The 12,248-nt window shown below is 45.1% G+C and overlaps 1 protein-coding gene across 7 annotated transcripts in view; it reads left to right on the forward strand.

The window, feature by feature from the left end:
- Nucleotides 1-12,048, forward strand: part of mical3a (microtubule associated monooxygenase, calponin and LIM domain containing 3a) — a 63,593-nt gene extending 51,545 nt beyond the window's left edge. For 2 of the 7 annotated variants that reach the window (XM_029842311.1, XM_029842313.1), the window contains 7 exons: nucleotides 53-103; nucleotides 761-868; nucleotides 2,042-2,135; nucleotides 3,425-3,475; nucleotides 9,807-9,906; nucleotides 10,467-10,540; nucleotides 10,614-12,048. In XM_029842311.1, coding sequence (XP_029698171.1) covers nucleotides 53-103; nucleotides 761-868; nucleotides 2,042-2,135; nucleotides 3,425-3,475; nucleotides 9,807-9,906; nucleotides 10,467-10,540; nucleotides 10,614-10,798 — 663 coding nt within the window. In that variant the 3' untranslated portion in view covers nucleotides 10,799-12,048. Of the gene's footprint in view, nucleotides 1-52; nucleotides 104-760; nucleotides 869-2,041; nucleotides 2,136-2,610; nucleotides 2,662-3,424; nucleotides 3,476-7,859; nucleotides 7,926-9,806; nucleotides 9,907-10,466; nucleotides 10,541-10,613 lie in introns of all 7 variants that reach the window. The other 5 variants (XM_029842308.1, XM_029842309.1, XM_029842310.1 and 2 more) reach the window with 5 other exon arrangements.
- Nucleotides 12,049-12,248: the final 200 nt, after the last annotated feature.

A 12,248-nucleotide genomic window follows, 5' to 3' on the forward strand; every position in this document is an offset into this window, starting at 1 on the left:
ATCATATCATCTATATATCTGTCTCCTCCATTTTTGTCCGGTCTACTCCAAGTCTGTGTATGTCCCTCATGCACTGGCGTTCAAGAGATCGTACGCCACAAAGGTAGTATGTCATCTGATGCCACTGACAACCCCCCATCCCCCCCGCTTAAACCACGCATGCGTCTGTAATAACACCGTGCATATCTGTACTAACGTCCTCTTTTTGATAGTTGGAGCACAGCGACCTCTCCCTTGTTGCTGATTCTTAACAAAAAACCTTGTCTTTCCAAGAAATCTCCTAGCATTAGTGACTTTTCCCTGCAGTTTCTGTGGTATTAACTATCCCATCTGTCACCGACACCATCTGCCCTCCAGTCTGGAACCTTCCTTCAGGACTATTCTGTCTTTCCTCTGATTTATGCTAGCTCTTTATGTCCTCACCAGTAAGCTATTAGCAGAAACGTCCCTGCTTCTTCACACCATGTTGTTTTTGTGTACTGTCATAATGAGACGAAGGTGTGAGAGCAGCTATAAAACTGATTTATGTGTCATGTTGTGTTCCGAGATGTTACGCACGTGTAGGTTTAGAGCCACATGCAGCCATTTAGCATTACAATAAACAATGATGTGCTAGTTAAGGTTCCCCGTCACCTTCTACAGGGGGTTAATCAGGTCCCTCTTTTTCTGTTTAGTTTTAAATTAAGGGCCTGGGCCCCACATGTTAGCAGGTTGGGAATGAAGCATCGTGGTTGACTCATGGTTTTGTGTTCTGTGCCAGAAAACCTACACAGAAGAAGAGCTGGATGCCAAGCTGACCCGAAGAGTCCAGAGAGCCATCCGACGGCAAGCCAAGCAGGAGGAGCTGAAGAGGCTGCATAGAGCTCAGGTTAGTGGAGGGAGCTCCATACCGAATAAGCTTGTTGGAGGAATTTAGAGACATCCAGATTACCCAGGCTTTCTTCATGTGCTCAGCACTTAGTGCATTCTAGGTCTCTCCTAAAGTCTGAAATGTTAGCCTGCTAATATGCTAAGCTATAACAGTGACCTGTGAAAAACACATTGGATGTATCTCAAACTGGATGTTTATCGTTGGGTTGCTGGCACTGTTCTGTTTTCAACACCCACTTAAAAATGTTTTTTTAATTATTACTCATTTATAGAGTCAGCAGTTTTGTTTATGTCTGCAGTATTAGGGGCATGTCTTTTTTCCCAGAAATGTCCAGCTGTCCCATCTTTATTTTGAATATTCTATATTTATAGCAGCCAAATGATGGTCGATTTGAATATTATTGTCTTCCACGACACGCTCACTGTCTTCGTTGCCAGTGAGATTCGGCTGTTTGCACCGCGACTGCTCCGAATCCTCCTCCTTTATTTGACAAAACACACAACCACTTAATTCTCCTTTTTCCATCTGTTTGTTCACTGGCTTGTGACTCAGCTGTTGCAGTGTGTTCAAACATTTCCTTTTTGGTAACTGCGCTGAGTTGTTGACAGCCAGGGTCCGTCCTGGTCCATCTGTGGTCAGCTAGCCTGACGTGTTGACTTCCCGGTGATACTGTGGAGGAGGGAGGAGGCTGAGGTCTGCTCACACGCTCGCTGCCAAATCATTTACGCTGGACCATTAATTAAACATCCGGATTGATTATTGGAGTGAAACACTCCCGACCCGGCTGGTCACTGCTGCGGCCCTTAATAGATCGCATCCAGGAGAGTTAATAATAATCCTCAATTGATGAAATGATGCTGAGAAGAAGAAGAAAGTCATTGTCTTCTAGCAAGAAGGTCCTGGGTTTGATTCCAACTCAGCCTTTTGTATGTATAGTGTTTGCATGTTGTCCAGGATCTCCAGTTTGCACCCACAGAATAAAGCATTCCCTGTGAAGTGGAGTGAGTGTGTGTATAGTGTGTGTGTCCTGTGATGGACCCGTGACCTTCTGCCTCTCATCCATTGAATGCTGGGATAGACTCCAGCGCACCCTGATTAGACCTGACCCTGACGAGACACCAGTGCTGGTTATGCGTCGTGTTTGAACACACCTATGCCCCGCTCTTCCAGATCATCCAGAGGCAGTTGGAGCAGGTGGAGGAGAAGCAGAGGCAGCTGGAGGAGAGGGGAGTAGCTGTGGAGAAAGCGCTGAGAGGAGAAGCAGGTAACGTCCTCTCAAACATTTACCATCATTATTGATTGTTTTCTTTAAATAAACATGTCCTGATGTTGGATTTCAGTTTCAGAAACTCTAACTTTTGGAGTGAAATACATGATTTCTTCTTCCCGACAGCTCTTTGAGAGCATGCCTTCTCTCTCTCTCTCTCTCTCTCTGCGACCTCGGCTTTTCTGCACCTTATGATGTCGCTGTAATACTGATTGTTAAAAAAAAAAAAAAAAAAACACTAGTCGCCAAAGGTGGAGTTGCTTTACCTGTGAAAATCATCCCCTCTTTGCAGTTGAATGTGTGTGCACAAGGTCACAGTTGTTTCTCTGAAATACTTCTGACAGGCATCAATCACACAGGAGGTTCTGTTAGTCAAGTTCTTTATACCAACCCCCCCTCGCCCCCAACAGTTGTATGTTATGTCAGTTGTTTGCACATGACTTAACTTATTTACTACTTTACTCTCTTAAAGGGGTGAATAAAGGTACTTATACTTTACCCAAACAGCACAAAAGAAGATCAGGTATTAAATCTTAGTCTTCTCTTTCCTGTTTTACCAACATGTGACACGTCAGGCTCCATATGTGCTCACACACGCTGCAACCGTTCTCCCATCTCAGAACGTGCTGGTCTCTGTTCGTCCACATCACGTCTACCATCCTCACTCTGAGATGCATGTGACCAGGAGAATGTGCCCCTCATTTCTGGATGGTTTTTTTTCTGTTTTTTTTTAATTTTCTGTTTTTTTTCTCATGTCCTTCACCGGTCTCACTGAGTTTTCGTACTCCGAGTCACACCTTGTTATAAGGGGGGGGGGGACATCAGAACATGGCGAATCAAATCTGGATCGCTCCGCAGTTTGTCAGCGTCCTCATTAAAATATTGTGAGCCGCGGCTGAGTGACACGGATATTTAATCTGAGGCAGTCGGTATCAGAACTCGCTTCTCTGTCAAAGCTGTCCGACTTCACACTCGGGAACCGTTGGTCATTAAATCCCACAGTTATCCCAATCAAAAACCGTCACGTCATCAGTGTGTTGATGACGGACAAATTGCATTTAGGAAGGAAAATAAATGAATGAAATTAGATGCTGTTGCATTAGGCAGCTTGGTGAGTACCGATGCTCTCTTTGTCGCTGCTGTGTGTGTGTGTGTGTGTGTGTGTGTGTGTGTGTCTTTCTGTCTGTCTGTCCAAGAGAAACATGCATGACGTCTGTGAGATTGTGTGCCCAGTTTGGGGTCTGTGTGAAATAACGCTTATCTCTAATATATCCCTGTCATTGTAGACTATTGGGGAGATTCTAATTACAGTGAAATCCTGGACTTGCATCTGGGCGGTATGTATTTCAAACCTGTCGCTTTAAAACTAACCCCCAAAAAACCCCAATCTGTCCCCCCTTCCCTCTGTCATTCTACTTGTTGTTTTTTTTAGTTTTTTTTTTACTACTTCGGCTTTATGCACTTGGTACAGTTGGTCTGCCTTTACTGACTTGCCTGATTGGCTGGCTGGCTGGTTGATCAGGTACCTAGCTGGCTGTCTGGCTTTCTGCTTCTGTAACACCCCCACCCCCTCAAATCTGTTAATCACACTCTGGTAACGTTCACATAAAAGTGAGATCAGAACCAGTTTCGTGTCTCTGATTTCTTCAAACTTCCAAGAGGAGAGTGACTGAATCCACTTTTGTTGGATCTCTGCCTGCTGTCAACAACAAAAAACAAACAAACGGGGGGGGGGGGGGGGGGGTCTGTTTTATTTTACGAGCACAAAATGATCTGCCGCACAAAGGAAATCTGATTGTTTGTTTTATGTTTGACAAATTGGAACTCACATTCTGATCCAAACTCACAGTGATGGTGACACGTGCGTGTTTTAACATGGTTTCTCCGTTTCTCCTTCCAGGGTGTCACATTGTCCTAGTTTAGCAGTGCCTACTGATGTGGTGGATAGTCTTGGTTGTGATTTTGTGCAGCTCTGATCAGATTTGCGATGCTATTTGCACTTAACACATCGAAGGTGTAAAAATCAGGCTGTTAGATTCCACATCTGTTGTCATACAAATCAGAACTTCCCATTAAGAAAACCCCTTTGGCAGCACATTCATGGTGTTGCATGTTGTAGGACGCACCTACAGGAAGCCTTGGCACTCTGCACCCATGTCGTATAACCCGCCCTGGATTGATTCGCATTAAAATGCTGTCTTTGCCCGCCCCCTTCCACCGGCTGTCTGTCTCTGTAGTCAGTGCAATGACTCTTTTTTTTTTCTCAGCAGCCATTTTGGTTTAGATGCACTGCTCTCACTGGTGCCATCTCAGCCCCGTGGAGATGCTCCGTCACACTAAACAGAACAATAGCTTATTAAAGTGTGATCACGTCACCTGCGTTCACCTGCAGTTTCCTCTTTAAATGGCTGTCATGCTGAAGCTCTACAGCCGCTCTGACTTTCTCTCACCTGCTCTGCTGTCACGCTCCGCTCGAGTGTTTGTGTCGCGTCTAGACGATATGGCCTTGCTCTTTGCCCCTAGCGGTCACATCTGGAAGTGCACTCAGGTAGGTGGGTTAATATCGCCACATTTTTAGCGTGGGGGTGAGACTTTGTCTAGCGTCTACAGTCAGTTACCGTGGCTACAAGCGAAAGTTTGTTTTTTTTTTCCTCACATTTGCAGTCAGTGCGCCTTCCTGTCAAAAAGCAATCTGTCTTTAGGGTTGGGTTTTAGTGAGAATACTCAGCTAATCCCAGGGAGTGAAGGCGTGCATGTGCTCAACTTGCTCCTGTGCTGGTAATTGCACTCATGTAGCAGGTTGCAGCTTTGACAAAACAAAAGAATCCAGCAGAATGATGTCAGTGAGTGATGGAACTGGTGTTTTTGACGGTCTGTTGTCTGAGCACCTGTTTAGAGTCATAATCTTTTTTCAGTTTGAACAGTTGCAGCTTCGAGGCTGCACCCAGTTTAGTCTGCAGGAGGGTTTCCACCAAATTATGGGTTCAATGAAAATCGGACTTTAACCTTGCATAATGTGGATTTATTTCAGCCGTCTTGTCGGCACTGATGCAAAAGCGAGGCTGAATGTGTCTGTACAGAAGTAGGACAGAAAAATAAAGATCATGGGAAACTATTTTAAGATGGAGGCGACTAAGCAACATAAAGCGCCTTTCCGCTGCAGGAGTTCCAGGTACTTACTGGGGGCAGGAACCGTTCCTCTCACTAGGACGGAGGAGAACTTGAATGGAGCTGAGGCGTGATAATATTCTAAGAGAATATTGTTTCCTATTGTCCGTGAATTGTGCAGTTAGTTCGGATCTACCGCTGCAAGCATTCAGTCTGCACATCAGTGTGTTAATAAATATTAAGTAAACAGCATGTCTTGTGTTGTGATACTTATTAAATATAAAACAAGACAAGCGGTTGTGTGGTTGTATATGGCGGCGGATGCTACGAATAAGAGGAGAAGCCGTGTCTGCTAGGCTAATGCTTGGTTTCGGTTTTTGCGGCCGATTTAAGTACATATCCTGGAGCAGGTACCCACTTAAAAGTCCCTGTAAATGGCCTTTTAGGGGAGGTTCCTCCAGTGGAGACACTCACCAACCTTGTAAAATTAAAAGAAATTTAATTTAAAAAGTTCCTGCAGTGGAAACGTGCCTAAAGACAAGCTTTATGCAGAGGTGGAGAGCACAATATTAAAGAGAATTTCTGCAAGCAGAAGAGACATTATTGGCCTTCACCGTGAGAGGACTTGAAGGTTCCAGCTCAAAGTGCTGCTCTTTTACTTCAGATCGAACTGTGAAGCAGAAATGTGAAGGAGGGAGGTCAGCACAGTTTATTACCGCACATAGAGGAATATCAGAAAATCAAGAACTGTCTGTAGTGAAACATTTGGCTTTTTTTAAAATTAAATCTTCAAACTTTTTATTTATTAGTGCATTTATAGTTCAGGTTTTATGGTGCCTTTAGTGCCACGCATGCATTTTACAGCCAAAATTGAAAGGATCTCAAACTGACTACGCCACACATCGATTGTGCAGTTGAATTTATTTTTTCACTGCGATAGGTAGTTATCTGGTATTTCTCTCCTGGGACCCCTTTAGCCACAAGCATGTGTCCTCAACCTTTATTTGGACTTGCTCCCTGCATGTTCCTTCCTTTAAAGTCTCTTTTTTAAGGCAGCATTCCCCATTTTTCTCCATCTGTCACGTTCAAAAAGTGTCTGAATTTTTCACTTCAATGGCAGCTGCACTATCAAAGCACTCGTGGCAGCGACAAATGGAGCCTAATGATCTGAAGGTGTTTAAGTACGGACCGAGACGGCTTGAAAGACGAAGTGATTATTAGCGTTTGCGTAGGAGATGAATCTCCTGGAGATCAGTAATGGAATTAAATATCTTATTTGTGCTGCGGTGTCGCCGCATGCACAGGCCACTCTAGTTATAAAAGACTCGGGAGACATGACTAACTTTCACTTAAATTAGGAATCGGGAAATTCTTTAACTTTTTGAGTGCTAACAATCATATTAAACCTCATCCTTGCCTTGACTCATCCATGGTTAAAGATTATACAAATTCATATGATTATCCATGTCTAAAAATCTAGTGAGTCCCATATAAATCCAGTTTTAAAACTCCTCTGATGCTTGATGTGCTCTGTGGGTTAAAAACGGACCAAAGAAATCAACACCGAAGACGGCTCCACAGGAGACGTCTCTGGGTGTCTGGTTTCTTCATGATGGGAAGAATCTCGGCTCGGTCAGATTCTTTCTCTCATTTTGATCTTCGTGCGGTCCTGGTGTATGGCGATGACGAATATTTTACAAAACGCAAAAATTAAAAGAAAAAAAAATGCAGGAAAGCGCATCAGCTTTACCAACTATTTATATATTCAGTCTTAATCTATTTACATTAATACCCTCCCCTGCCACGCGATATCTGAAAATGCTGGGAGTCGAACCAGTGCATGTTTGTGCTGCCATGTTGACCCAAGCGTGAGCTAATGATTTGGTATTATCTGTGATTTTCAAGCACATGTGTCGGTGGCACCAAAACAATGACACATTATGCTCAGATACACTATTTGTCACTAACGATGCTCCTGTGTGGCGGATACACGGCAGCTTTTACGAGATGAAAGGGGAATAAAGCGCAGTTTCTGTCAGCCGCGCCACAAGCATAAGAATTCCCCATAAGAATTAAGAAATAGAGAGAGCTGTGTCATCCCCATCAAAACATGCTCCGTTTCACCTGTTTGCAAGAAGCTGTCATGCTAATGTGGAGGAGCTTCCTGTATCTAATGATCTGCTTCTGCGGAGCTAAATGCGCCAAGATCCTGCCTCCGTTTTTCTTTTCTTATTTAGAAGTTAAGCAGGGAAGTTTTGGTAATATTCCCCCGGTTGCAGAGGATTATCAGCGGAACTGTAAATGATGTAACAGGAGGATTACCCCCCTCCCTTGTCCTGGCTCTTCTGTATGCTCTAGCCTCATAATTTCACCGTTTTTTTTCATCCAGAACAGCCTCCTCCACCTCCTCTCTGTACCATCAGTGCTCCTGCCCCTGTTTTCATGTATCTCCTTAATGTCCTCCCTCTTTCACACACACACCCCTCTACCTCCTCATCATCCATCATCCCCTGAACCCCCCTACTCTCTGACTTCTACCCTTTCTCCACCCATCTCTCTCTATCATCTATCCTCATCACTCCCCCCGCACCCTTCCTCTTTATCTCATGGAAGTTGAGACCTTTGCACGGATCCAATCCCGAAGACCCCTCTCCTTCTGCCCCTGCTGGTCCCCTGAAGGTAACATAACCCTGCCGCCCCTGCTGCCAGTTGTGCCGGGATTGCCTTGGCAGCCGTCGAGCCCTGCCGTAACTGGACTATCCCCTTGCACTGTCTCTTATTATCCTCCTCCTCACTGATTGTGTGCGATCCGGCTCAGTAGATTTCCCCAGAATAGTGCCAAATCCCCCTCACAGAGTCATTGTACCACAATCTGTGATGCACAGAGCCTGTCAAACTATCTCAATCGTATAGCTTCATGTAGGCTAATCATAACACTGGCGTTTAACATAGTACGACCTGGTTGAAAAGTGGAATCGGTTGCACCAGGTAATGCCAGTCCTGGCTGCTTCATTTAAGGTGTTGCGTGCTGGGTGAAGGTTGCACCATCCACCTAATGTCCGTTCAAGCATGACATGGCCACAATCACATGCTGGTTTTCGGCCCGGAAACCTTAGCGGACCATGCAAACTTTGAATGGTTCCTCTGGCGCGATCACGGTCAAGTCGGTTGGTCAAAAAAAAAAACCCTGTTACAGCCTCTATATTCTTTATTTCAGAAAGGAAATGTTGAGACTCTCAGTCTTTCTTGAAATGGGGAAACTACTGTGCTCTCCCGCGTGAGATTAATCAGCATTTGCACGTGTGTGCTGTAGCATAAATCTGCATCCTCTGCAGCGGTTCATCTCAAAGTGTGATATAAGCATAAAACCGCTACTAAAATTGAGCGATGAGCACCTGAGAGCACCGGCTGCTCGCAGGCAGGTTTGCGGTTCAGTGGATGAGAAAATCGCATGGTGTGATGTTTCCTGTCCTTTTCATATTCGAGTCAAGTAGAAAACAAGCCTTAAAAATTAATGGTTTGTTGTGCATCTAACACCTGTCAATAGGAAGTCTGCATAAAGTTTTTGGGTTTGGAGTGCGATTCTTCGGCGCCGCTTCTGCCTTTTAACGAGCCTCCCGGGTTAAAAGTCGGAATGGTGGGGAAGCTGTATAAGTCTAATTCCTTCCTTGATGTATTTGTTTGCTCATAAGCAGCTTTGCATGTCTCCCCTTTTTTGCTGTTGCGAAGACCAACCACTCGGCATCACAAAAGGGCACGCTGTGCCTCCTCTTCCACAGCCAAGCCACGCAGCATACAGGCTCATCTTCACCAGGCCACGAAGGGTGCGACGTTGCAGTGCGGTAACGCAAGCAGCGCATCAGAACATAATTCACCTTCGAAACAGCCCTAAAACAGGAGCGGAGAGTCGGCAGCCTGCTCTCACCGATAAGTCATCTAGTGAACATTTCAAATATTCGAAGATTCCATAAGAACTCAAGATTTCTCTTTTTATTATTTCCCCCAGTAGACTTCGCATGAATGGGATCAAAACAGGATTATTTATTTCCGCTGGCAGGTCAATATTCGTGCTGGGAAAGATTTTTTATTTTTATTTTTTTATATACTGGCTTTACTTTGCTGCAATCTCTCAGCTGCAGATTGCCGCTTTTTTTCTTTTATTTATTTATTAATGTGGGTTTTTTTTCTTCCTGCCTTTCTACCCAGCCCTGGTGGAAAAGGGCATTTACTGTCAGAGCTGCCAAACTGGGTTTACACACATTCTCCACAGCAGCACTGCAGCTGCTGCGCGTGTGCGCCGTGTTTGTGTGTTTGCACATGTCAGCGTCGCCCCCGCCCCCACCCCCATTTTATGCGCGCCGGCTTTGAGAATGGCGCGAGCGACCACCGAGGTGTGCCTTCCACCTCACCGTCAAGCGAGGACACCCTGGCTTGACTGTCTGCGTCACCCGTGTCAGTGGTTGTCTGCGTGTCATCAGTGTTGTCGTCCCACCCCTCCCCCCCTCCTTTTCTTTGCCCGCCTGCCCCGTCAATCAAACTCTGCCGCTTCGTCCTCCACAGGCATGGGCAAGAAGGACGACCCCAAGCTAATGCAGGAGTGGTTCAAGCTGGTTCAGGAGAAAAACGCCCTGGTCCGCTATGAGTCAGAACTCATGATTTTGTAAGTACGACGCAAAGAACACAAGCGAATGAGAATAAATGTGGGGGAAAAAAAAGGTCAATCTATAATACATCTGTGCAGTAAATGTATGATACTTGAGTCTGAAAGTATGTGACATATGTCACGTTGCAATATAGCTACTTTAGTAAACCTAATCCATATTTATTTAACTTGTCATCCTGGACAAGCACGCATGCGTATTTTTGCATGGTTGAGATTGACGCCATAGTTGTTAAATTACAGGGGGAAGAATTCAAACAAATCAAAATCTGAATTCTGGGAACTAAAGCTGATCGTTTCCCTATCAAATGCTGCATGTAGATACTGAAAACACCAACTAGATGCTTTAAGTAGGAGTAAATGGAAACATGTTTCTGTATTTAGCTGAGTAAATCTACTCTATTACGTTCCCTAGCTGCTAATTTGAGATGTTTGCATCTACAAGCCAGGTTTAGAAATCTGATTAATTATTCATTTCCCTCTTTTTCCATTCCTGAAAGAGTTACTTCTGCTGTTTCTTGGAACTGAATAGATGAATGTGTTCTCTTTCTGTCCCCAAGTGCCCGAGAGCTGGAGCTGGAGGATCGGCAGAGTCGACTGCAGCAGGAGCTCAGGGAGAGGATGGCTGTGGAGGGTGAGTATTGTCACGGCTCCACCAGCCGCTCTCCTCTCATCTCTCTCCGACACTCTGATGTACCTCCCCTCAGATCACCTGAAGACAGAGAAGGAGCTGGCCAAGGAGAAGCAGATCCTGAACGAGATGCTGGAGGTGGTGGAGCAGCGGAACGACCTTGTGGCACTCTTGGAGGAGCAGAGGCTTCAGGAGAAGGAGGAAGACAAGGACCTGGAGGCCGTTATGCTCTCCAAAGGCTTGGGCCTGAACTGGGTTTAAAATGGCTGAACCGGCCACCCCGCAGCAGCGAATGTATGGAAGACTCGCTGCCATCTCCACTGATGTAGGAGAGCTTTCCGCAACTTCTGCCCTGAAGGCGGTCCTTGTTAATCACATTGCAGTTTTCGCTCCCTCCATCCGTGGGCGGAGAAACAAGTACAGTCACAGCTTTATCATCCCAGCCTTGAAGTGGGTCCTCCGAAGCAGCCGGGTCCGCTGGGAGAAAGTTGTGTAAAGCCGAGCTTCAGATGTCTAAAGGGAAGACGCGTCTTTGGGTCCTGCTGATGTAAAGAATTGTAAAGCTGTGTGTTTTTCCAAGTGAATTAGACGCTCCTATTTTGTTGTTGAACCTTAGCCCACGGTGTGTTGACATGCTGAAGCCCCGCCCCTGCCTCCATCTCTGGAGGAAGGACCCCCCCCCCCCACCCCACCTCGCTGATGCTGCCTCTCTGACACCTGATAGTGAACCACACCCACTTCACATTTTTTCCTCTGTTTTTATATCTGTTCTTAACATTTCTTGCATTCACAGGAGAGTGCCAGGGATCTTCTAAACTCCGTTACAGCATCAGAATGCTTACTGTACGAACACAGTTTAGCAACGGTGGTCCTCTTTACAACCGCATCTCCCTTCAGGTTAACGCGAGTGACTCACTACCTGCCCGTAAGGGTAATCCCGTAACACTGTAGCACCCTCTCTGTGTGTCTACAGGCTGCAGTATCTAACACACTACACTACACTCACCACTATAGCAGTGTTAATGCTTTATCCTGCAACCAGATGCCTTTCTCATGTGGATTCTTTGTACTTTTAGTGTTTTATTTTGTTTTTTTAAATGTATCTGAGCTTTGTTCCAACTAGAACTTGAGATGTTTGTTTTGTAAAACGGTAACAACTCTAACATTCTGCACACGTCTCCCATCATCAGCATCAGACAGGATGCTTTATCTCTCTGCTGTCGGTCTTTATAACGACTGTAATTCAGGCGGTCGCTGTTTTACAGCACAAAAAAAATATTTATGACTCGGAATGAGCTGTGAAAAGTTTTAAGGGATGTTTCAGGTGGTGCGTGATAAAATTTGATTGTATTCATATTTATTAATGTGTGCAAAGTGTATTATATGTAAAGGATTTGAGTGCTAATTTGTAAACTCTTCTGATGACACGACTCGTATTGTAAATGCAGCTCAGATGCAGTGTTGGATGTACATGAGACACAATAAAACAATGCAGTTCTTTATTTATCTGGTGGGTGCATTTAAAGGGTGTTTTTAATGTGTGTGTGGGGGGGGGGGGGGGGGGTTTGAAAGGGCATGGTGATTTTCTAGACATAATATGCAACTTATCCAAAATAAATGAAGAAACGGTGCTTTGGGGGAAACTGACACATATAGACAGGAGTTTCTTTCAATATTCATTCTGCAATTATGGATCGTTACAGGTAGCTCT

The sequence above is a fragment of the Takifugu rubripes genome, chromosome 9 (assembly GCF_901000725.2).
Source record: "Takifugu rubripes chromosome 9, fTakRub1.2, whole genome shotgun sequence".
Classification (NCBI taxonomy): Eukaryota; Metazoa; Chordata; class Actinopteri; order Tetraodontiformes; family Tetraodontidae; genus Takifugu; species Takifugu rubripes.